The sequence below is a fragment of the Triturus cristatus genome, chromosome 9, assembly GCF_964204655.1.
Source record: "Triturus cristatus chromosome 9, aTriCri1.1, whole genome shotgun sequence".
Taxonomy (NCBI): Eukaryota; Metazoa; Chordata; class Amphibia; order Caudata; family Salamandridae; genus Triturus; species Triturus cristatus.
This window is the reverse complement of record NC_140592.1, coordinates 1,209,746,750-1,209,773,692: the sequence shown is the minus strand read 5'-3', so window position 1 is coordinate 1,209,773,692 and position 26,943 is coordinate 1,209,746,750. Positions and strand designations below refer to the sequence as shown.

The window sequence follows — 26,943 nt, the reverse complement described above, 5'->3', positions numbered from 1 at the left end:
AGGCCACTTCCTTACCACCCCACAGACCCTTTGACTGTCGCATCGACCTTCAAGCAGGAGCTAAGATCCCATTCAGTCGAGTCTACTCTCTGACTGAAAAGGAGAATCTTTATTTGCGGGAATATTTAGATAACATGCTTTCCTTAGGATTCATTCGTCCCTCCAAATCCCCTGCCTCTTCCTCTCTGTTTTTTATCCCTAAACGGGAAGGGGGTCTGCGTTGTTGCATAGACTACAGGGCCTTAAATAAAATAACCATAAAGAACAGGTACCCTCTTCCACTCATCTCTGCTCTCCTAGATAGAGTAAAAGACGCCCGTGTGTTCACGAAATTGGACTTACGGGGGGCTTATCATTTGGTACGTGTGGTAGAGGGGGGATGAGTGGAAGACGGCTTTTTGCACCAAGTATGGACTTTTTGGATACTTGGTTATGCCCTTTGGGCTTTGTAATGCACCCTCCGCTTTTCAGTTCTTCATAAATGAAGTGCTTAAGGACATGTTAGACATCTGTGTGATTGCCTATATCCACGATTTGTTGATATATTCACAGTCACTCAAAGAACACATACCGCATGTAAGACAGGTGTTACAGCGCTTGCAGAACAATCAGCTGTACTGCAAGTTAGAAAAGTGTACGTTCCATGTACAGTCTGTTCCCTTTCTGGGGTTTATTATCTCTCCCCAGGGGTTGCAAATGGATCCACAAAAGGTGGAGGCCATTTCAAGGTGGCCTGCTCCACAAAAGATCAAAGATATCCAACGATTCATTGGGTTTGCCAATTTTTATCGGCGCTTTATCAATGGCTTTTCAAGGTTAGTGGCACCGATTACACGGTTGCTCAGAAAGGGGACTCCGTTTTTGTGGTCAGAGGAGGCTGAGAAAGCATTTCAAACCCTGAAAGAGGCATTCACCCAGGCCCCAGTACTTCAACACCCAGACCCGAGTTATCCATTTGTGTTGGAGGCGGATGCCTCTCAAGTTGCGGTAGGTGGGGTCCTGTCACAAGCAGATAAGCACACCGGAGAATTGCATCCAGTAGCCTTTTTTTCACACAAGTTAAACCCCGCGGAGGTGAACTATGCGGTGGGAGATAAGGAATTACTGGCCATTAAGAAAGCCTTTGAAGAATGGCGACAATACCTACTAGGAACCAAACATACGGTGACTGTTTATACAGATCACCGTAATTTGCAATTCCTAAAGTCAGCTAAAGCCTTATCAATGAGACAGCTCCGTTGGGCCCAGTTCTTTAGCGAATATGATTTCACAATCCAATATCAGGCGGGTAGAAAGAATGGCAAGGCAGATGCTATGTCCAGATTAGGATTTGAGATACAAGAAGAACAGGCGGAACCTCCGTCAATCATCTCGCCAGACAAGATCATAGGAGTGTTATCTGAAAAGGAATTCCTACTGGAAGTAGTGAGAGAACAACAAAGTGAGGAGGGGCAGGAACTGATCCAGACAGTAGAACCTGAGAGTCGAGATGGTATTCAGTATGTACAGGGGGGAATAGTCCTTACTACTCCAAACCTGCAAAGACAGGCTTTAGAATGGTGTCATTCTCATCCTTTGGCTGGGCATCCTGGGATTAAGAAAACCATTGATAATGTGCGACGCCAGTTTTGGTGGTCTACCCTAGGCAAGGACGTTGAGCAATACGTCAAGACCTGTCATGTATGTGCTCAAAGCAAAGCATCTCATCAAAACCCCACAGGGCTGCTCCAACCCTTACCCACTCCTCCTCTTCCATGGCACACGGTGTCGTTAGATTTTATCGTAGAACTCCCTCCTACTTCTAAGGGCCATAACACACTGTTAGTTGTAGTGGATTTGTTCACAAAGACAGCCCACTTCATTCCCCTAAGGGGATTACCCACGGCAGCGGAGCTTGCAGCTGTTTTCTTACAGCAGGTGGTTAGGTTACACGGATTCCCCTCGGTGGTAATTTCAGATAGGGGTGCCCAGTTTGTTTCCCGTTTTTGGCAACAACTCTGCTCCTTACTACAGATTGATGTGCGACTGTCCTCCAGTCACCATCCACAGACGGACGGGCAGACTGAAAGAGTCAATCAGTGTTTTGAACAGTACGTGCGGAGTCAGTCCTTACACTCACACAGTGATTGGGATAAGATGGTGTGGGTGGCGGAATTCGCATATAATAACAGCCAGCATGCATCCACGAAATACACGCCTTTCTTTTGTTCATCAGGGTATCACCCAAAGGCTTTCATCTCTCCGAGGTTATCATCTTGTACCGCACCGGCAGTTAGTGAGTTCATTCATGAAATCCAACAGATACATCAGCTGACACATACCAATTTAGACAAAGCTAAGGCAGCGTACAAGAAGGGAGCAGATAGACATAGACAGACAGAACCAGAATATAAGGTAGGGGATGAAGTATGGCTGTCAACCAAATACATTCCATTGAAGGGGTCTTGTAAGTTCCGACCTAAATTCCTTGGACCCTACCCGATCTCTAGAGTCATCAATCCAGTGGCGATGGAACTAAGACTCCCTGAGACCCTCAAGGTACACCCCGTTTTTCATGTATCACTGATCAAACCTGTAGAACCCGGCACTCGTCTGCCTTCTCACCCAGCTCCGGTGTTGGTAGAAGGAGAAGAAGAATACGAAGTGGAATCCATCATTGACTCTCGAAGGAGTAGACGCCGTTTGCAGTATTTGATACACTGGAAGGGGTATGGAATTGAAGAACGTACATGGGAACCTGCCAGTCAAGTACATGCTCCTCGTTTGATACGTTTGTTTCACAGGAGACATCCACATAAGCCCAAACCCGTGGGAGGGGTGTTGGGGGGGGATGTACTGTCAGGATTGCCGATTCCAGCGTCACCGAGTTGCGAGTGAATTCCCCATAGCGTCTAGCTATCGCGCATGCGCGATAGCAGCGAAACAGTAGAAAAGCCTGCCGTTCAGGAACCTCGGGGCTTCACGTTCTAGTGTTGCCCCGCAGGCGGTTCCCTGAACTTCCTGTATCCTGTTTCCTGGTTGTCTAATGAGTTGCGCTTGGTGTTCGTCTCGGAGGACTGGGACATTCTTCGTTACCTGGACCGCTTCGAGTGTTCGTAAGCCCCTTTTTTGTCGGACATACATATGAGAGCCGCCTCTCATATTACAGAGCTCTGTTCCCCTCTTTTTTTGTGCTTTCGTCCATTTTTTGTGCCGAGTCTCTGAGTTGGTTGTAACTGGACGCGTGCCGCCCCTGGTTTCGGGACCTTGGTGTTTAAGGGTCAGAGCGCTCCGCCCACCTTGCCGGATTTTGTCCCGCGGGCCGGCCGGGTGTCTCTGCCCCGTTTCCTTCCTCCCGAACTGCTCCCGTGGACCTGCCAGTTACCCCGGAAGGAGGCACTTGTTTACTTCACGTCGCATTATTCCTGCCCCTTCCTTCTGAGTTCCTCCCCTGCTGCATCTTCCAGATTCTAGCTGAAGAAGTCTCTACAGAAACCCACTCTGATTCCTCGTTCGGTGATGACATCTGGATACCCCTTGTAAGATAAGTGGTCGAAAGGGGGAGGGGAAGTGGTGTTTGCAGACGTTCATGTGGGTGGATTGCTATATGGTTGCCTTTATCTATCCTAGGGACATCCTACTACAGTCCTGAAGGGAAATTACGACTTGCCTTTGCCTTTCCTGACCTCTTCAGTCCTTCTGTGCAACTATCTAGAAATAGCAAGCTGTTAGTTATAAGGTAACTAGATAGCAGAGCTACACAGTAAGAGGGGATTCACCAGGGGTATTGTAGGCCCTTAGTTAGGGCCTTATATATTGTTCTTCTTACCTTTTGCAGAACCTTGCTTCATGAACACAGACACAGTTCCACAGAAAAGGAAGGAAGAAGATTGCAGCTCCTGTGTCTTCCCCTCTATCCTTGTTTTGTTTCCCCTCTTTCCGCCACCTCCTCTGCGCTCTAGGGTTTGATAGACGCAGTAGGGTGGGGTGGAAGGTTGGGACCTTTCTACACCTGAAGTTGGGATTCCTTGACGTCCCTGCAGAATTTCGACCGGGTAAGATCCTTACACGTGAAAGCTGAAGCAGGGAAGAAGGACCTTGAAGATGTAATGCAAGAGCAATCTTAACATGTAAAAAATCTGAAGTAGGAAAAGATCTGGGCTAAATGGTGGAACTTGAGAAAAAAGACAGAGAATGAGGGATGAAATAGAAGTAACAGATAAGATTACGTCAGTACAGATGAACAATTTAAATAATGGACACAGAGAAAGGGACGGCATTGAGGGCATGAGTCCTCAGGGGAGGGACCTACAGGGCTTGATGTTGATATGTGAATCCTATATGCATATAGAGATGATACCTATTATGATTTACATGCCAATGATTATGTTGCCAAGCAAATACCTGCCGAAAAGTACATACAAGAATTCCCACAAAATAAAAAAGCTGAAGTAGCAATAGAGAGCAGAGTTCACCAATAGGACCACGACTATGACAACAGAACCAGGGACAGATTGGTAGGTTAAATTTCAAGCTTATTGAGGGTCTTGATGCTGGTAGAAAGGTGGACATGTCGGGCAGCATAGCTACTACAGAGTCAACATAGATCCAGTAGGTTCCGAAGCCTCAGCTAAAGAAGAGTGTGGGTAGTGGTCTTGAGGGTTCCAAAGCCTTTAAGGCTAGAGCAGTAGGAGAATGTGGTTCTTAGTCCTGTAGGTTTCGGAATGTGGGACCTGCAGAAGATAGAGTATGCAGCTCTGCTATGGGTTCGGAGTTCACACATAAAAAGAGCTACAGGATACCACATGCCCAGCTCCTCGAGACAGGCTGCATTTAGGTGGCATCCAAGGAAGAGGTGTCAAAGCAGTGGGGAATTTTAGGGAAAAAGCAGTACAGAGACCGGTGAAGGCATCGGTGACCACTGTCTCCAACATGCAGACGAGGATGGGGTCAACACTACTCGAGACATTCACGGGGGCGGGGTGGAATCAGGGATGGATTGATATGTCTGCCCTAATCATAACCAGTAACACAATAATGGGGCCATGACAATGGTGGAGGTTCATGGATGGTGCAGGAGGGCAGTAACTAGTTAGGTTGAGCGATAGAGGAAGAAGTTGGTGGGGATGCACCATCACATTCACATGCCTTAGTTATTCTTAAGGGCTGATAGTTGTCAGCTAACATACCCAACCATCCATCAAGTAAGAAGAGCCGCAAGAACTTCTAGAACAGACTTACATAATGTATTTAACAACCATAGAAAGGGGCTGTGGAAGAGTGCACATCTCCCAATGAAGCCACAGTCCCTTCCTGATCACATGTAGAAACACCATGTCTATTTTACCCTGAACATTTCAAAGGCAAATGTGATAGGCAGCCAGCTTGCGCATTCTTCTAACCCGGTATGTGTGCAACACAGTAACGATATTCCTGAAGTCTGGAAGCCAGCTTAGCCGAGCCCTTACCAGCTCCACCAGGACTCAAAACTTTGACTAAGGGTTTATAGTCTGTACGAATGCAAAACTTCAGACCCCATAAAAAAGGTCCTAAAATGCTCAATCGACCAGGCTGCTGCCAGACCTACACGCATTATAACAGAATAGTTGCTCTCACATTCCGCCAAAGAGCGTGAGGCGAAAGCTAATTTTTTTTCCAGCTCTCGCATGTACCTGGGACAAGACTGCCCCAACCCACACGCACTGGCATCTACTCTCAAAAATGTTTTGAGTTGAGTGTCAAATGGGGCAAGAATACCTTCTCCACAAATGTCCATCCTTATCAAATCGGATGCCTTCTGCTGAACATCGCTCCAAACAAATGTGCACCCCTTCTGCAACTTCAATCTGAGATCTTCAGTTTTGCCCGCAAAATTGTTAACAAATTTGGCATAATACTCAATCAAGCCCATGGAAGGTTCGGAACTGGTCTTTACCACGAGGAACAGGTGCAGCCCTGATAGCCTCTACTAAGTCAATCTTGGGTCGGACCCCCTCCTCCAAAATGATATGGCTGAGGTATTCTATTTCCTCCTCTAGGAGCCTACATTTGTCCTTCCTCAAAGTAAGGTGGGATGTTTAACACTTAAGAGTGTATTCCACGTTATACCTATATGTCATGATGTTATGGGCTTTCAAACGGTTTTCGTGCAGGGTTCCACCAGAGGCAGCTGTGTTTTACCTTTACAACCGTTTGGAGTTGTCACTTCAACAGAGTGGTATAAAATAAATGAAAGAGAGAGATTAGCGCCCATCCATTTCAGCTGCTTTGCAGCAGTTTCAAGATCCTCTTACAGTTTCTCGTTGCTCATATGGGTGTAACTTCTGGTATTTATCTGGCTCCTGGACTTCATTGCTTGATTTTAATCACAAGAAAGTTTCACTCTTAAGTATCACACATCGGTCGTTGAAGTTCACTCTTAAGTACACTGAAACTTTGAAAACATCACACATAAGCAATCTCAAACCCTGGCAGCTATATAAAGAAAACAAGTAACCCTGGGAATTTCCAGGCGAGACTGAACTAACCATCTACGAGTGCAAATTGAAACAGAAAAAAGTCAATCCTTAATTTAACAACGTGAAAGCATTTGGCTTCAGGGCCATTGGCATATAAGTCGTCACTGCCTACCATTCGTAAAGAGAGGTAAGTTGTAGGCTGCGCATATAGCGTCACAGGGGGACCGTCTACTACACTTACCCGTTCGGGGTATTCCTTCGTCACGCAGTCTGTACACATTGCACCTGGTCCTCACTTCGGAGTTCCTGCTCTAAATATGATCGTTATTATTATTTAAGGTAGTTTAGCGGAAACGCAAGCGATGAGCACGAATTCCTCTTCCACTATTCAGAATCAGTCATAGCTTTGGGAGCAGCCTTTCAAGGTGCACAGCGGGCGCCATCTTGGAACGGATAGCAACCGGCACCACTGGACGTAGAAGAGCCAAACACCGAAACACGCTTGATTTCCTATAAACGAATCGATTAGGAATTCAAAATATTATAAACTATAGCTTGTTAAATAATTATGTCATCGACTCTTTTTTATTTAAAATGGCATGTAAGTCAACATATATTTCTTGTATCACCTTGTTGGAAAGATATTTATTTTCGTGCCACGTAACGTCCCGAATTTAAAACGGCGTTAGAGCAATATGGTAGTCACGCGCCCTTTCTAACTCAAGGCAGACCCGAGTTAGGTATCTGCTCAAGTAAGTTCCTTTTTTCCTTTCATCGGCTTTCGAACATTCTATGGTCTCTTAGCTCTCTGAAAGAAAACTAGAAGGCATACTATAATCACGTGACCTGGAGAAGACGGTTCTGACAGGCGGCCATAATGCCTGGATTACCTACTGGCAGGGCTTTAAATTGGAGGAAAAAACGCGCAGGGGGGGGTGGTCAATGTAGTAAAGGGCGTGGCTTATAAAACGTACGCTAAAAATCAGTGCTTAGCATAGTGCCACCTGCCGGACTTTGCTGTTTCTGTCATTGCATCCACATATATGATACAACATCATACTTACAACAAGTCAGGACTATTGGCTTTGTCAATGGTTGTTATTTGCATAAGATAAATAGGCAGCAACTGTGGCTTGTATATAATATTGAAAAAGCTTCCACTTAAAGCCCTGGTGAGACCACGACAATGTTGCTGCTCCTGAGTTTTAAAAAGAGAAGGGAAATCCAGAGAGAAAATCACTTTCATTAAAGGATTTCCCTTCCCCTACAACACTCACCTGGCATGATGTCATGCCGTAACTTCTAAACTAGTGAGAAGTGAGCACGTGCACATCGATGTGCCTGCTGTCACTGCAGTCCGGAAAAAAAAGGACCGCCTGTGCCTGGGCACAAAATCAGCCCGATAGAGACCTGTTTTGAGGCCCCATTTAAACAAGCATTTGCAATGCAATAGGTCTCGCATTATAAAAGTGTGAGCAGTTGGCATTGCTAATAATAATGCAACACTAGCTGTTGGCATTTTAAATGATAATGGCATTTATTTATGTGTTTGTTTTATAAAATAGATAAAAAAGGCATTGTCATGAACAATGCCAATAGCTTAAACTTTTGTAAATGCGAGACCTATTGCATTGCAAATGCTTGTTTAAATAGAAAAAGTGCTGCCTAATAAGAGACCCGGCACCTCTTTCATCACAAATTAGGCTGTGGAAAAGCGGCTGTAACAACACTGTGAATGCGGCTGTGCCGCCTAATAAGAGCCCCAGCACCTCTTTCATCACAAATTAAGCTGTTGGAAAGCGGCTGTAACCAGCACTGTGAATGCGGTTGTAGCTAAGCCACAAACAACAAGGAACTGCAGCTGGCTGGACACAGGTGCATTGTAAGTGAAGTTGCCTCTTACAGTAAAATAAACACGAGTGCTGAGTGTCTCATTTTTTTGCCTTTAAGGAACATGCCCTCCAGAATTGTACAGTTTCTAGGATGTTTCTTAGGCAGGCTAACACAAAAAAATTCCTTTAAAATCTGCCACCTAATAAGAGCCCCGGCACGTATCCTGTCACAAATTAAGCTGTATAAAAGCAGCTGTAACCAGCACTGTAAAAGCGGCTGTAGCTAAGCCCAAAAAAACAAGGAACTGCAGCTGGCTAAGTACACGTACATTAAGAAAGAAGTTGCTTTTGAAATTTAGTTAACCGCAAGTGCTGAATTTCTCATTGTTTGCATTTAAACGTGCCCTCCCCAATAATACAGTTTCTATTTTGTTTTTTAGGCAGGCTAACACCCAAAATTGTATTTAGAAAGCAGCCTCCTAATAAAAACCCTGGCCACAAAATGTACGATAAGGGTACATTTAAAAAGTAAATAACGCGCTCAGATGGACTTGTTTTGTGCTAAATTAATCACACGCAACATACAAAAGAATAAAAAATTCCGTTAATTATCGGCAGGAGATACGTGCGAACAGAACAACTGTAGCCACATGTTTGCAACTACACACAACCAAAATTAGTAGCGTTAAATATTAGCAAACAAAATTGTAAAAATACGCTACAAATATTTAGAAAATACCTTGCACGTTGCTTTTGTAATGGGGTTAAAATAATGTAATAGATCTACGTATGTTTTGTGAATAAAGGTCTGATGAAGTGTGCGTTGCTGTGAATTTTCCGACACTTTAGAAAGGAAACCAGGCCAGGCTAATTAAGCGTAAACAAGCCGACCGAGAAAGATTGGAATCTATTTGTCTGCAGCATCTGTGGGATGCATATTAATGACAGCAGGACGCTAAAGTTCTTAAGGCAACAAAGGTCACTACGAAACATCAAGTAACTGTAGTTGCCTAGACCACGTGCATTGTGCGTGAAGATACCTTTAAAATTAATATACACGCAAGTACTAATTGTCTCATGTTTTTATGTACTTCAAATCATAGACAACAACCAACAATGAACCGCAGACAGCTGAACATTGCAAATGCTTGTTTCTCTAGATGCTCTTAGACTTGCTTCTAAGTCAAAAAAACCTCCAATGAGCAAAGGTCCGCTAATTTTGGACCTTCTCACTTGCTTCATTATCCGGCAGTGTACTGCACTACAGGGCTTAGGGAGCAGAAGCTGTGAGGAGGGCCCGTGCAACTCTCGGTTAATCAAACAAAGAAGGAGTCTATTTAGCTGATCGTAAATCGAAACACTGAGAGACCGCAAATTAAATATGGCTCACTTTCATCCTGCGCTGAGGAAAGCAGCTGGACATCGACGCACTCTCCAATTAACAGACATTTCCCAATCTTTTATTTTGTAGTCAAGCGCCCGAGTGAGGGCGGGTTCTGTTCACATTGCAGCACTCTCTGGAGTGGCCTCCTGTTCTGTCAATGATTCACTCCCTTCTGTAATGACTGCTAGGCAGACCCTGCTCTAACCCGCAGGACAGATCTTTCAAGAGGACAGACGCGATTAACCTAGCCATGGAGTGTGTTAAAAGTGCACCATATAATCCAATCCAAATTAACTTTATTGTTTGCATTTTACAGCCTCATAGTTCTCTCGGCAAGAAAAAAATATTCTGGCCATCTTTTATTTAAAAAAGTGCAATAAATATAAAGATCAGCACATTAGTAACCACGCATATATGACATATTTCCATTAGCAGGAAAGCAAAACAGTGATGGATGGAAATGCCTGAATGAGTCAAAACTATGGGTATGGGGTGGCAAATGGCGTGTACATTTCGCGGGCGCTTTGATGTTCGCCGTGGCCGCGCGGCTCACTGAGAACATCAAAGCGCCAGCGAAATGTACACGCAGGCTGCCAAATGGTGAGCGCGCTGTGTGAAACTGATCGCAATCGCGATCTCCGTGCGGCCCGCGAAAGTGAAAGCAAACGAGTGCTTTCAGGCCTCCAAATGGTGCGCGCGCCCGGCGCACATGCACTGTATTTGGAGGCCTGAAAGCACTCGTTTGCACTTCCAAAACTCGCTTACTATAAGTCTCGCCAGAGCAGCGCTAAAGCGCTGTCTCAGGCGAGACCTAAAAACTGACGGTGCTCAGCACCGGTGAGACCCGGCCCACTTAAATCCCTGCCTGCTAGCAAACTTCATTACATAGATTCCTACTGCCTTTACACAGTCTACTTGAGGGGGCGTCCCGATCTTGAAAATAGGCGCCCAGCAAGTTCTAACAAGCAATGGCATAGCCAACAGGTCTCGCTTTTGGGACCTTATAAGTATTTAGTTATGCAGCACAATATCCTTGGTGCAACAATATCTACTGCTGCATGGCTAAACACTTATAAGGTCCCAAAGACAAGACTTATTGGCTATGCCAATGCTTGTTATGCGCAGCAACACAAACAATTGGCGCTGAAGCCGGAAAACAACAAGTGTCACCGGTGTAAACAGCAGACTCTCACACTAATCACAGTTGGCCCTTGCCTCCTCGCAATGTGTGATCTTCTGTAAATCAGTTTTCTCTCCGACGCGATTCCGTTGCTCATAAAGATTAGGCAAAATATTACCTATTACCACCAGGCATTTTGCAGGGGCTGCTGTTAAGGTGTGTTGCTACCATGAACTGAGAACCCTATGAACAAGAAAAACATTTTTTAAAGCGCCGCTCATGTCACATCTAAGTGTTTTAAATAGCAACAGTAACTGTTGCCATTACTGATTGTAAAGATACAACATTTACCCACCTCAGAAGTATGGTCCGCCATAACATCCCAAGTCAGCAGCAATGTTTAACTCGCTGAGCCACCTTGCATGGTTACTATGTTTGGGAGATAGCTGTGCAGTGGCGAGTGCATGCATATACTAAGTATGTGCTTTAAATTTAATTTCTCCTTTTTAATCCAAATTAAATTCCAGGTATGCCCGAATATTTCCACCCTCATTGGCACAGAGATTGATACGTGGTGTTCTCTGATGGGCAGTTGCCATTTACATTTTAAACGTGTGAAAAATAAGTGATCAAACATACAAGATCAGGACAACATGTGAGGCAAAATGACAGGCGGCTGGGCAGGTGTTCTGGACACGCAGCTACAACTTGTCATCTGTTGTTATGTCTGCTGCAATACAACATAAGTCGACAAGTAAGAACTGCACAACGAACATTAGGCGGTTTATTATCAATCGTTTCTCCCTTCCTTTCTTTCTAACAAAGATGTTTCTTAGGTAAAATTTTGTTGTTTACCTACCAAAAGTTCCCCAGGAGCTGCAAGACTTGCAAGCAAAGAAGCAAGCTTGCACGCACAAAGCCAATGTGTAGTCCTTATCTGTGGAGTATGTGAATTTCAAATAATGAGTAGTTAATGCAGACTGCTCCGCTTTTCAGACAATGTTTTTAAACATTGTAATTCTGTTGATCACTAAATATCGATAAATGAGAATAACCAGTTACTGTGCCTGGGCTGGTGGATGATTAGTGTTGCGAAGTACCATATTATCTGGTGTTTACTAGCAGAGTGTGATACAAAGCTACCCACTCACCTCTGTGGCACCAGGCTTGCTTGAAATGGCAGCATGGCTCTGTCTGGTGGCTGTAGAGTTGGACAAGTGCCGCGGGAGAATGACCCTTCGTCGGTCTTTGAAGGTGCTCATAAATACGGGTTGGGTGAGCGTGGGGGAGACCAGGCGAGTCCTAAAAAGAAACCACTAGACCTAGAGCTCGCCCTACATGTTAACATACATGCTGGGGTATCAGGTTCGAGCCACGGCTTTGGCTCATCAGCATCCTGTGATTCTGGGCAAACCACTTAATCTCCCCGTGCCTACCAAAAATGAATGTGTCTTTGTGTAAGGTAACTGGTGCTCATGTAAATCTTTCCAATACCTTCGGGTCGAGTTCGTGCTAGATGAATCTGCAAAAAAAACAGAAACGGAAAAGGGACTATCATGAAAAAGATTGAGGGAATTTAATTTCCACTTTGACTAGCATGGAATTCAACCTTTTTCTAAATGGAAGACAACTAAAATAAAGCCATTTTGGCCTATAAAACAAAAATGAGTCTACAGACTAGTGTCGGCATGTATGCAATAGCGCTTGTGTCTGAGTACTTCCTGAAAGAGTATACCTCTCAATTCACCAGATTTTGGTGGTCACCTTTCCTAGGAAAAAATACTAGCCATTTGTTTGTTTTGTTATTCTGGAACATCCAAAAGCTGATAAGTGAAAAAGATGTTAGTAAAAGTGTCAGGATTCTATTTCAGGACGGGAGGCTTCGGATTATGCTTCTCTTTCCATACTTTTTTATTACAGCAGTCGTAAAACTACACCTATTTGACCTCATTAGTCATTACCTATCAGAAATGTCTCCCCACTGGGCCTAACCCATCAACCGGGGCTCATCCGCCCCTATAAATTCAAGCACTGTAACCACTTGTTCCTCTTTCTTTGCAGCTGCGCAGTCAGGTGAGTATTCCCTTTTTCTTTCTCTCTTAAACTGTGTTGGCTTTGTTTGTCTTTGTAAGTAAGAAAAAGGTTGTCCCTTGACTAAAAACAATGTTTTAAATGATCAACTAATACCATACACCTCTTAGACTCTTTAGACACCACAAACATCCATCATATCGTTAATTGTAAACTCCCACATTCAAGTTGTATAATTAAAACATTTTTATTAAAACATTTATTTTTCGCAAAGTTAAAAACATGTAATATCACAATCATAAGTAAATGGTTAAAAACAAATAGATACAGTGCTAGAGAATTGTTCAACACAGATTTCAAATACCGTTATGAACCCAGCATAACAGAGAAAACAACATATACAAGACAGTACACTTCGTCATATACTATTGCACATCATATGGAACAGTAACTTTAGGACATGGCTTGGGATACATTTAAACAAACTTGCATCTACATGTCTATGTCGATCCTTTAGATTGTGCCTATAGATGCGTTGACGCGTTTCGATGGAGTTAGCTTATGATTCCATCTTTCTCAAGACTACTATTTAGGTTTTCTCAGACATAATTTCTGGTTTCACTGTCCTCTGTAGTGGAGTGTATATAGGTATACTGGAGATGCTTTGTATACTTCTTTTCTTGTATCTGTGGGCTTCTTAATACCCTTGTTGATATATTCTTCACATTTATATGATTATATAAGTCTGTAGGAGCCTCTGTTAAATGTAGTTGGCTTTCTTGCACAGTCCGTATCAAATTAGGTGCTCATGAAAGCTGCACTCCCATCGGGTCTTGTTGCCGCTTTCTTTTCCCAACCATGTTGTGTTGATGGGTTGTTTATATTACGGCGGGCATTAGAGGTCCACACAATCCTCCTTTTTCATTCACCGCCTCTAAATGCGTGGCATTCTGTCGTGGACTTTTCTTCTTTGGATAGTATGTTTGTCTTTGTGGATCGGTCCGCAGGCCCGCTATAGGGGCGGTTGCACTACGGACTTTTGTTGCAGTTGATCATTTCCTTTTCTGACAGGTTTTGGAGGTGGAGTTCTTCTTGCTGACGGTGGAGTGGGAGAGGAGAAATAGAGGCCGCACGCTCGAACAGACGTGGCACACTGTCCTCTTTCCCTAGGAACAGCGGTGAATGCGTGGTTTCTCACGCTTTTCTTTGGACTTCAGAGGAGCGCTTCTGGAACCCAGTGTTTGCATCGGGCCATGTCAGCGCCCTTGTTCTTAAAGCCGATATTCCTCCCATGCCTGATGGAGCTGCAAAACACATTCTAGGGCTCTGCCTGAGGGGCTGCAGGTTGCTTCCTCCACGTTTTATCAAACGCCAAGTACTCTTCACTTGACTCACCTGGGAGGCCCCCACATATAGACCTTCACTGAAGGTGGCCATGATATAAGTGGCACCTCCACCATGATGCACTTCCCTCATGGGATGATGGGTATTGTGAGGAGACCTGGAGGACGACTACTCCTACCGAACTGAAGAGCGCCTCGTTCAAGCTCTGGACAATTCAGTTTAGGAGTCAGTCAATAGAGCCTTAATTCTGGTCTTGCACCCTTTTATGAGGCCTTTGAAGGGCTATGCACATACAGATTTGGGAACATAGTCCCCATTTTCGGAGGTACTGCTAGCAGGACACTGTGAGCCCTCTACCCTGGAAGCTGTTAAGTGGCCCCACTCTGATAATCTAGATAAGCTCTCCCAAGCGGGGCTCTTGGATTATTGGGTATGGAGCGTCCGAATTACTGGGCCCGTCTGGACCTCCTCCAGATGATTAATTTCCCAATGAGAACTCCTCTCAATCCTCGGGGTTAGACACCTCCCAAGACATTCCCCACATGCTTCCGGCTAAACGCCAGAAGACCACCCATCATGAGACTGGGCCTGCGCATGACCAAACTGACTGTTTGTATTTTTAACCGGAGGACATTGTTTATCCTCATTCGGCCGCGTAAAGGTTTTGAGAGAGAGGTGAGGTCTAAGCTGAGGCAGAATGCCCTCGGCCATCTCTTCCCCGAGAGGTCGCAGAGACACCCAAATTGGATCCTAGCATGTCTGTTTTCTTCAAAATATTCTCCAAGGGCACCAAGAAGGGCTTCGACAGCGCTTGGCACGGTTGCCAGGATAAGCTCCTAGACATCATGGGGCCACTGACCAAAATTCTGGAGATAGCCGCTCAGGCCAAGAAGTTGGGCTCCCCCATTGATCCGGATATCCTGTTGGGATGGGCACACAGAACATTATGCCTTCTCGGCCACACTTATTGTGCCATAGCCGCAGAAAGGCAGAGGTCCCTCTAATTGCGAATGGACCCCATGTTGCTGGATTTCACTACCACAGAGGCCGGTCCCTTGTCCAAAGGGCTTCTTTCATGGACAGGTTTGCCAAGGACCTCAGCAAATATGTGGCAACCTTCTCTGCCCTAGACAAGGCCCAAGCGTCTCTCAAAAAAGTTTTCCACAGTGGCTTTTTAGATGGGCCAGATGTTTCTGAGGCGAGTGTCAAGTCATGGATCCTTTCAGAAGTCTTCTAGAGGATATGGCGGCAGAGGCAGAGTTTATGGAATTTACTCCAGAAGAGATGTCTTCTACCCAACCAGAAATTGAGGAGCTCGGGGCAGATACAGAAGAACTCCTTCCGATGAGGAAGCACGTCCTTTGACTCGAGATATATAGGTAATGATCATCCCTCCTTCAGAGGTGATATTAGACGGAAGGCTCAGACATTTTGTTCACAATTGGCAGGCAATTACACAGGATGCTTGGATCCTGGAGACTATCCAGGGTTACAAGGTTTACGACACAACAGTTCAGGTATCCGTTCCTCCTCCTCTCCATTTTTCTTATTGCGAAGGAGTATAGACAACGAAATTCAAGAACTCTTAGACAAAGAGGCCATTGTGCCATCTTCCCCCATCCCAGAGGGTTCACCAGCACTACTTTTCTGGTTCAGAAAAGTGGAGAATGTGTTCGGTTGGTCTCAACCTAAAACAGTTCAACACCTGGTTGGTTTACCGCCACTTCAAAATGGAAGTTATACACCTCCTCAGGGACCTCTTGCAGGAGAGAGATTGGATGGTACATGTATACCTCAAAGACTCATACCTGTCTCTCCCTATCTTTTCTCCCCACAGAATATTTATACAGCTTCAGTGGGGACAAAATTGGTTACAATTTGAAGTTCTTCCTCTCGGGCACTCTGTGGCCCCTTGGTGTTTCAAAAAACGTCTGAGGCCAGTAGTGGAACACCTCACACAAAGAGGGGTCAGATTGATTGTATATCTAGACGATATCATCATTATGGCCCAAGAACTACACACAGTCCTTCAACATTTATCATGGATAATTCAGCTTCTTCAGTCACTGGGGTTCATTATAAATGAGAAGAAATCAATCTGGTCTCCTTCCCAGATAACCTACGCTCTCCTGCACCCACACCCATGATAGTGGATTTGGGGCTTGCAGCTGGGGGCCAACATAGTATTGAAGGTATTATGGGTTGTTTGTGAAGTAAAATTAAGGAGCTTCTCCATGATAAACTTTAGCTTTTTATGCAATGACCCGAAACCATTGAACTGTAAATTACATCTTTGGCCAAAATATCTAGCGAAGGTGAGCCGGTCAACCAAAGGTCAAGTGCTTACCAGTCTGTTTCCGTACCTTCGATTTTATCTTTCAGCTCTGGGTCTCGGCGCCTGCCAAAAGCTCCTGAAAAGACTTCCTCCACACGGTCTTCTACTAGCAGGCTAGCCACGAGGTCCAGAGACAATGCTGCATCTAGAGTATGTTCTCACTCATCAGGTTGGACTGGAATGAGTTTGGGCGGAAACAATGTTTCTGTAAATCTGTGCTCAGAGGAGGGCTCTCACAGAGAGACAAAGTCTGACAAAAATCCCACCAAAATTAATCTCCCGCCAGCAGCATGCCCTTATGTGGCTATTTTGATTGGCGTACCCACCTTGCGCAGTAAGCGGGCTATGTCAGGTGAGGAGCTGAACAATAAAGTGTGTGACTGGATAGTTCACCACAGGGGGTTCTCTTTTGGATTTGCCAATGACATCATATTGACGCGCAGAGTATGCTGGATAAGGCCTGGCCCAGTTAGCTCGGGGGGCTGTGTGATCATTAATTTTAGATCGCCTGTCATAGTTCAAATTCTTCTGTGTGGCCCTCTGAGTGGGAAAGCGGTGAGGGGAAATATATCTCTGGTTCTGCAGGTTTTTTTTCCCAGACCACATATTGTGTCCCAACTGTCACAAGGGTATTGCCCTATCCCCACACGGCTGAACTCAGACGAAAAACCTCAGGTGGGCTTCCAGTGTTTGGCCAGCCCCCCTTAGTTGAGCCACAATATGAACATCGTGCTTTTTCGGGGGACTCAAGTATCAATACCAATCTCAAATCGATATGATCTTCTTTTCAGTGTAGACTGACTCACTGATGGACTGGATTTAGTGGATAAGGGTAATTTAACTCTTTCTCTCACTCAGTTTGTGACTGGCGTTAGTCTGGATGATGGGGATGAGACGAGGGACCCCCTGAACAGTGATGTGTGTGGCTGTTTTACTCTTTTGAGGTGGAATGTTGCTGGTTTAAAAGACAAGGTTAATAATCCTGCTTGGTTGGAATCAGTTAGAAAATATGACATTGTGGCATCACAAGTGACATGTTTCTCCTGCTCCAGTTTTGAATGCTATTTTTGCCCGGCTGCACGTCAGGGTGAAAGGGGGACTTTTCGGATTGGATAAACCTGAACCTGAAAGTAGGAGTCACTGTCATGCATATAGCAAACGTAGCATTTATGGCCCTGTTTATCAAGGACCGTGCCAGTGCTTTTTGCTTTTACCTAGTTAATTTCTATAATAATAATTTTGTAAAACCCGTATGCACCCATTTTCAGTTTTTATTTGATTTTCTTATGGATCTGAGACCCGTCAAGAGTATGCTGCAACCCAACAATTTCCTTTGTGGGGGTTTCAATGCTACTTTAGGGTCAACTTCAAGGCACAGGGAATGGCAGCTTGGTACCCTCTTGTACGAAACTGGATAGCAGGGGAGAAAATTATTTGTTTAACTCAGACGGGGTAACCCTGGCCTCATACAAAAGGGCATGGTAGGACCTTGATTATTGACTTTATATTTGCAACTAGAAAATTGTCACTATGGTTTTCGTACGGTGCCATATTAGCGACAGAATGGGGTGATCATAATGTGTTGTATGTAGTAGGTCACTTTCGATTAAAATCTACTCCTCCTGTTGGCACTATATCCATTTCACAGTATACTAGTGATGGTTTAAGACTAGTCTGACCATGCCACGCTGTTAAAATCCCATCTCACAATGTTTTTGGATTGTTTGATGTGGGGGCGCAAAATGTTGTCCTCCTTTGACGCCCTTAATTTGAGCATCAGGCACCTACTCTTACAGCCGATCAAAAATTGGAATCAGAACCTGGCTGGTTTGATACCCATTGTTCTGCAAACAATCCTAATTTAAGGAAGGTCTTTTCCAGTACCCTGAAAAACCAAGTTGCGGTATGTGAATCCTGCAAGTTTTATAAAAATACCCTGAGCTCGTGAAAGAAAGCTTGTGTAAGAGGGAGTGGGAACTTCTGGAAAGTGCAACAATATCTAATAACAGCACTGGTACACTGTGTACACTGTGCATGAGCTTAAACAATGGGAATCTCCATCTAACACCCCTTTAGGTAAGTAAGTAAGTAGCGGTTTTATATAGCGCTCGATTGCCGAGGCGTCTTGGTGCTGGAGAAGACACAGAAGAAACGATAAGCCCGAAAAGATAAGATCAACTGTTAAACTGGAAAGAGCCAGGTTTTTAGTGAGCCCCGGAATTTAGACCGAACCGGTTGAGATCTAATATCCAAGGGCAGCTTAGTCCAGAGTTTGGGAGCTAGGTAGGATAAGCATCTACCACCCCACCTAGCCTTTCTCCATTTAGGGACTTTAACCAAAGCCTGATTGGCAGACCTTAATGGACGCCATGGACAGTACCACTGGAATAGATCGCAGCACGCCATAGGACCGCCTCCATACAAGGTTTTATGGACCAGGCACAGAGACTTGAATTCAATACGCTCCTTAACAGGGAGCCAGTGGAGACTCCTAATGGCCCCTGAAATGCGATTGAATTTAGGAATATTGAGTAATGTCCGGGCTGTGGTGTTTTGAAGAGATTGTAGATTAGTTAACTGGCGTTTATCAACCCCTAGACAGAGGGCATAACAGTAATCAATCCGAGATATCACAAGAGCTACCACCACAGTTTTTCTCAATGCTATTGGAAGAAATGGTAAGATCTTCCATAGAATCTTTAGCGTAAAGTAGCAGGCTGAAGTGACCTGATTATTCTGGTCAGAGAAATTAAGCTGTGCATCCCACACCACACCCACATTTCTCATCTTAGCCACTGGTGACGGACAGCCTCCTGCCCCCGTTGGCCACCAAGCTGAATTCCAAATTGGAGGGCCATTACCAAACTCCATGATTTCGGTCTTCTGTGTATTTAGTTTCAGATAGTTGGTATGCATCCATTGTGTGATGCGATTAAGGCAACTATGAAACCTAGCCGATGGCACATTATTCACTGAAGATATGGAAACTATAGTTTGAGCGTCGTTGGCGTATGACACAGGTGAGAAACCAAAGTCTCTAACTAGTTTGGCCAATGGGGTCACATATTTATTAAAGAGCGTGGGTGAGAGCGCCGACCCTTGTGGGACTCCACAAGGGAGATGAAATATGTCCGACTTGAGGTTGTCCCAGCAAACCTTATGTTCTCTGTTTGTCAGGAACGATGAAAGAAGAGCCAGTGCATTGTCCCGGATCCCACTTGCCTCAGCCGTTGCATAGGAATTAGATGATTCACAGTATTGAACGCGGCCGATAGGTCAAGTAGTATCAGGACCGCCCTACCACCACTGTCAATTTGCATGCAAAGTTCTTCCGTGGCCATTACGTGTGCCGACTCTGTAGAATGGTCTGCACAAATAGGTCTAATGCACCCTTTCTTCCATGCTATAGGAAAGTCTCCAGACCTTATGGTAGTGTTCAGAAGGGTGGTCAGTAGCGAACTAGTTAAACTCGAGGCCTCATGAATTATGTTCAGTGGACATGGATCATCTGGTGAGCCAGACTTGATGGTCAGTAAGAGATCATTCACCGAGTCTCATGTCATTCTTGCCTTCAATGCTGTAATACACCCTCCATTCATGTTTGGCGCGCATGCACTTTGATTTCAAATCTTTCAACTCTGTGGTATACCAAGGGGCAGTAGATTTGTGCCTATGTTAGGAAACTGATCTTAAAGGAGCTAGTTGGTCTAGTGCTGCTCTGATCCAATTGTCATATGTATCTGCATCCGTGTTGGAATTGGATGCCAGCATTGGAACAGTATTGGTCAGCCGCTCAGTAAAGGTATCAGAATTGATATTATGCCAAGACCGTGCAAAGGTTGTGGGTAGGCGCTGTGCAGGGGGGGCTGGGAAAAACTCAGCAGGGAAATTAATAATGATTGCCCTGTGGTCTGTCCAGATTAGTGGTATTATCTTGTCAATCTGAAATGCAGAGTAATTTGTGAAAATTCCATCCAGTGTATGAAGTGCATTGTGGGTGGGGCCTACTACTAACTGAGATAGACCAAGAGCTTCCAAATTATCTAATAATGTCATAGTCATGGATTCAGTGAGGAGTTCAAGGTGAAAGTTAAAATCACCTAGTACAGTAAAAGAGGAGGTATCCATACAGGACTCCATGAGATCAAGTAGGCCATGTAGGAATTAGAGTTTAGGTCCTGGTTGCCTGTAGAGAAGCAAACCTGGAAAATCGACCTTATTTTTTATTTTAATATTAAACATCATAGCTTCAGCTCCGGTGAGGGGTATTGACTAAAATTTCATTTTGTATTCTGTTCTATAAATTATTGCTATTCCACCTCCTATTTTTCCCTTTTTGGGGACCAAGGCAAGAGAGTAGCCCTGAGGCACGGTCTCCACCCACTCTGGTTCGGAGGTGGGCGTAGCCCACGTCTCAGTGAGAAAGATTAGATCAGGGCCAGTTGTTTTTCAATCTCCAACTTATGTTACCTTTGAATTGCAGTTTCCAGTTACTGCTTGGGTTGTGCGTTTAAGTGCAATTTATCAGTTGGCGGAAGATGGGTGCTTGAGGGATGAGCTTCGAGGAAAATTACTTTATTCATAGGCTTTGTTTATCTCTTTGCAGGAAGTTGTGGCAGCGATTAGGCAAAGTCCCGGTGGCAAAGCTCTAGGGCTAGAAGGTGCCCCATGGAGCTAATTAAGTGTAACATGGATCTTTGGGGGCCCCTGATAACAAATGTGTTTAACAGCTCCATAAGCACTAAGATCCCTACCTCATGGCCTCTCTCCACAATAGTCCCGATCTTTAAAAAGGGGGATCATATGTCACCTAGGTGCTATCGCCCAATCTCCCTTATTTTTTTTTTTTTTTAAAAGATTTTATTGTGCATAAAAAAGGGTTACAAACACGGGCCTACAACCACCAGGGCCGGCCGCTAGTAGTCGAAGTGTTCCAGCATATCAGAAAACAATGACTGGCCCACAGGGGCTCCGCACTATCACAGTAGATCCGACTGCACATAAGGGAAATCAGAATACACACTTTTAATATAAATAACAACAAAAAGGAAAAATACAAAAATACAACAAACAAGGCGAAACGACTTATGAAGGGCGGCGAACACCAGCTGGGGGAGTCAACACACCAACCACCCGAGGGCGGTCAATAAAAGAAGACCTGAGAGGGAGGGGGGGGCCACGAGAGAACCAAATCTGTACTCCAAAGTACGAGATGCACAAGGAACCTTCAAGGATCAGGGGGACGAGGCAACCCCGGACGTATCCACCAAAGGGGGAGCACAGATAGACCCACGATACGCGTTCCACTGCCCCCAAATTTTACCCCAAGCCCCCGGTTTACCACGAGCCACATACACCGTTTTCTCCCTGAACATGCACCAGTCCATGTTCTCCTTCCAGACGGACACGGTGGGAGGCCGCTGGGAACCCCAAAGCTGTGCAATATCTCTCTTTGCAATCATGTTCCCCAAGGCCGCCCACCGAGCCTGAGCCGCATTGCAGTCATTGGGCTCCCATACATTCAGCACACAACGACGCACCTCCGGCAGCAGAGCGATCCCGGTGACTCGTCTCATAATATCATGCACCCGGCGCCAGTATTCCGCCACCTCGCGGCATTCCCATAGGATATGGAGAAAGGTAGCACTGAGCCCGCAGCCACGCTTACAGAGTCCGTCGTCTGAAAACCCCATCGAGACCAGGCGGGGGCCCGTCACATATACACGATGGAGAATCTTAAGCTGGACCAGGCGGAGACGGGCCGGGATGGCCACCTCCTTAGGGGATGACAGTGCAGTCTGCCAGTCCTCATCGTCCAGCTCCACCCCATCTCCCGTCCATGCCTCCCGAAGATGCACCAAGAGGTCAGCCCGATTGTTTATCAGTTTTTTGTAAATCAGGGAGATAGTACTGTCGGGGACGTGACCATCGAGTATGCGGTCCTCGAGAGGCGAAGAAGAAGGGACTGTGGTCCCCTCCCCAAAGACCAAAAGCAGGGCGTGCCGAACCTGTGCATAACGGAAGAACTCTCTGTCACTAAGCTCATACTCGCGCTGAAGCGCCGCGAAGGATTTAACCGCACCTTTAACCTACAGGTCCCCCACTCTGCTGATGCCGATCGTATCCCAGCGCTCGAAGCCTTTCGTCGTCCAGAGGCTTCCCAAGCGGTCTGAGTCGAATAGAGGAGTGGCACACGTTAAACGCTCACTCCAGCCCATCGCAACGTTAGCCGCCTTCCATACACGGACCGCAATCCTGGTAGGGCCCGTAAGGGCCCTACCAGCAGACCGCGAGTAAAGCGCTCTGTTATAGTTACCGCCGGGGAGCAGGAATTTATCCATCTCATATGCCGGGTTCAAACCAGGAGCGTACGTAGCATGATTAATGGCAGACAGCTGGGAGGCCCAATAGTACCGTCTAATATCAGGAAGCGCGATGCCCCCGTCATACCAGGAAAGAGTCAGCTTGGCCAAAGCGATACGCGATCGCCCGTCCCAAACCAGTCTCCTCTGCAAACTCTCCACCTCCCTAAAGTAGGCCGCAGGAATGACATCGAAGGAGTTCTGGAGTGCATAAAGGAATCTGGGAAGGGACATCATTTTAAACAGCGCCGCGCGACCAAGCGGAGACAAGGGCAGCTTACACCACCGAGCCGTATCTGCCCTCAAACGCCGGAGTGGAGACAGGAGATTCTGCTCATAGCGGACCGCCGGATCCAACGAAACGTACACCCCCAGGTATTTAAAGCCGGACTGAGATATTTGGAGCGGAAGCCGAGGCGGCAAGAGAGGAAGACCACCAGAGATAGGGTACACACAAGATTTGGACCAGTTGATTATCAGACCCGAGTTTTTCCCGAAGGAAGTAAGGACATCAAAGAGAACATTGAGTGACTTCCGCGGTGAGGTGAGATACAAGAGAATATCATCCGCGTACAATGAAACCCGATCCTCGAAGCCCGGGGCCCACCGGAGCCCTCTAATCGAGGGCTCCCAACGGAGCCAGGCAGCGAGCGGTTCCAGGGCGAGAGCAAAGAGCAGCGGGGACAACGGGCACCCCTGCCTAGTTCCCCTCCCGAGAGCGAAAGGCCGAGAAACCCGCCCATTGACAACCACCTGAGCCATTGGTCCAGCATAAAGGAGCTTCACCCAGCTAAGGAACCCCTCCCCAAAACCAAACTTCGCCAAGACGGCCCAAAGAAATGGCCATTCAATGGTATCAAAGGCCATCGTGGCGTCTAGGGAAACCAATATGGCCGGTTCAGCGAAGTACTCAGCCCTAGCGAGGACGCCGTGCAGACGCCGTAAGTTGAGAGCGGTATTACGATGTGGGATGAAGCCACATTGATCCGGATGTATCAAGTCACATATAACGCTCAGCAAGCGATTGGCGAGGACCTTAGCAAGGATTTTGGGTTCGGCATTCAGCAGGGAAATAGGCCTATAGGAGGCACAGCGGTCACGTGGCTTACCCTCCTTGGGAATCACCACTATAGTAGCCAGACGCTGGTCGTCAGGAAGGGAACCCCTCTCGAGCGATTCCTGAAACATATGACGGAGGAAAGGCGCGATTTTATCCGGGCGCAACTTATATAGTTCAATCGGCAGACCGTTGGGGCCCATAGCCTTGCCCGAGCGAAGGGAGCGAATCGCAGTAGCTATCTCTTCGACAGACAAAGGGGCATCCATCAGCTCGCGGTCCTCGACGGATAAGCCGGGCAGGGCAATATCCCGAAGCAGAAGACGAGAGTCGTCCTCATCTCTATCAGACACCGGGGAGTACACTGCACGGAGGTGGTCAGCAAAACACTCAACAATCTCACCAGGCTCAGTCACACACACTCCATCCGACCCCCGAAGCTCCGGGACCACACGATTCACTCTCTCCTTCTTGTCCAACCAGGCAATCAGCTTACCCGCCTTGTCTCCGGCGTCATACAACCTACCCTGCTGCTCCCTATACATAGTCTTGGCAGCATCAGTGACGAGAGACTTATATTCAAACTGCTTCAGGCTGAGGGCATGCAGCCCATCCGGGGTGACACCCGCCTCCAAGGCTGCCTCCAGCCCCGATATTTCAGTCTCCAGCATCACAACCGCCTCTCTCTTAACCCTCTTGGCCTCCACTATCTGGGACAGGGCATGCCCGCGGCGCACTGCTTTGAAAGCTTCCCACAGGGACACCGAGGACAACACCGACCCCTCATTCTCAGAAAAATATTGATCAATCGACTTAATCAGGCTATCCCGGATCTTGGGGTCTCGCAGGTACCAAGGGTTAATAGGAGCGATCCGCCCAGCGGACCGCGACCCGGTGTCAAAAAGCAACCACAGTGGGGAATGATCAGAAATACCCCTGGCCAGGTGTTTGACCTCTCGAATCCGAGTAGCCTGGGCCGCGGGCATAAGGAAATAATCCAGTCTGGAGAGACTCCCATGGGCCCCAGAGTGAAAGGTGTACTGACACTGTGTCGGATGCATTAACCTCCAACAGTCCACCAGACCGAAGGTCTCCAGGAGCCCGCCCAGCCACGCCTGGGCAGCAGGGAGGGCCCTGGGCGGATGACGGTCCAGGTCACCCGAGACAACCGAATTAAAGTCCCCACCCATAAGCAAAAGACTGTCAGGAAGCCCAAGCAACATACGACCCAAGTCTGAGAAGGTGGAGTTCTGGAGGCCCGGGGGAACATAGACCGAGATCAAGGAAAGGGACTGCCCCTCCCACCTCCCAGTCAGAGCCACATAGCGCCCTCTATCGTCTGGGACCACCCCGGTGATTTCCAACGGAAGTGAAGCTCGCAAAAGAATGCCCACCCCTCTCGAACCAGTGGTGAAACCAGAGTGGGCCACAAGTCGATATCCCCCCCTGTTCATAGCCCGACAAACATTGCCAACCAGATGCGTCTCCTGTAAGAACACCACATCAGGAGTCAGACGACGCAGATATTGCAGCACAACACCCCGTTTGATACGGTCCCCCAATCCATTGACGTTCCAAGACATCAATCTCAACCCGTACCCCCCCATCCCCTCCAGTAGATCAAGGGCCCCCTAGCAAAGAGCTCAACAGGATGAACCATAGCCAATACTTCGCCTTGAAAACAAAAAACACAAATGCAAACAACCCCACCCACCCACCAACCCCCCCCAACTCCAACACCCCCCACCCTGCACCCCTGCGGTCCAAAAAACCACCCCAACTTGCAGTGTGCCTGTCGCCCTACAAACCCCATTCTACGAAAAGACCCCGGAGGAGGGAAGGGACCCGTCCCCGCCCGCTCCCCACACACAACATAATGAAACAAAATGCACAAAAGAAGTAGAACCCAGCCGAACAGTACAACATGGCAGAGTCCGGGACCATAAGTCACTCCAAAGGAGACCCGCCACCCTCGGTACCGGCAGAGGGCCCAGTCCGGTCACCCCGGTCCGGCAGCGAATCCAGCCAGTCACTCACAGTCGCAGGAGAGTCAAAAAAGGTAGTCAGATCTTCATGTTCCACTCGGAGCCTTGCAGGATAAAGCATAGAGTACTTGAGACCGAGGTCCCGGAGACGCCGCTTCACCCCCTGGAAGCCCATCCGCTGTTTCTGGACAAGTTGGGTGAAGTCCGGGAAAAAGTTAATGGACGAGTTCTCATGTCGGACCGGGCCATGGACCCGTGAGGCCTGCAGAATCGCGTCTCGGTCTCTGTAGTGGAAAAGTCTCGCAACGATAGGCCTCGGGGGGGCACCCGGTCGCGGCCGGCCACCCGGGACTCGATGGGCCCGCTCCACAGCGAAAAACGTACTCAGGCCAGCGGGAGCAAGATGTTCGAGGATGAGCTCCTCGACCAGGAGATCAACCGGGCGGTTATCGGAGGTCTCCGGAACACCTATGACGCGGATATTATTGCGGCGGGCCCGTCCCTCGAAGTCTTCCAGCCGCCGGGCCATCAGATCATTGGCCGACTTGAGATCGCCGAGAGTGGCCTGCAGGTCCGACACGTCCGTACCAAGGGAGGACGTCCGCACATCCAGCGATTGAACCCTCTCGTTGGTCTTAGAGAGATCCGCCCGGATTAGCGTAATGTCAATGGCCACCGTGTCGATTTTACGGGCCAAGGCCTCGTACTGCGTAGCGATGGTCTCTCTGATGCCCTTAATGGCGCCCATGATGTCCTGCAGGGACAGATCCGGAGAAACGGACGGGCCACCACTGGTGTCCTCCGGGGGGACATTGGCCGTCCCGGGGGATCCTTTACCCTGAGTGTAGCGGTCCATGTTGTTCGTCTGGACCGGTCCCCCACGTAGGGATGTTTTGGTCTTACGCCTCTCGGGGTCTCCCTTGCCTCCCATGAGAACCTCGATCGCCGAAGGGGACCACCGAGGAAGCGTCGAGGTGGCACAGGCCAGGCAGACGCGTGTCACACCACAGGCCGCAATATGGCGGAGCGAAGGGACCACCGTCAATAAGCACACTG

General features: G+C 47.1%; 1 protein-coding gene across 2 annotated transcripts in view; it reads right to left on the bottom strand.

The window, feature by feature from the left end:
- The window catches only part of CHURC1 (churchill domain containing 1), a 140,225-nt gene extending 133,333 nt beyond the window's left edge, over positions 1–6,892 (bottom strand). The window contains exon 1 of one of the 2 annotated variants that reach the window (XM_085627230.1): positions 6,679–6,892. In XM_085627230.1, coding sequence (XP_085483356.1) covers positions 6,679–6,717 — 39 coding nt within the window. In that variant the 5' untranslated portion in view covers positions 6,718–6,892. The remainder of the gene's footprint in view (positions 1–6,678) is intronic. The other variant, XM_085627229.1, reaches the window with a different exon arrangement.
- Between the last annotated feature and the right edge of the window lie 20,051 nt (positions 6,893–26,943).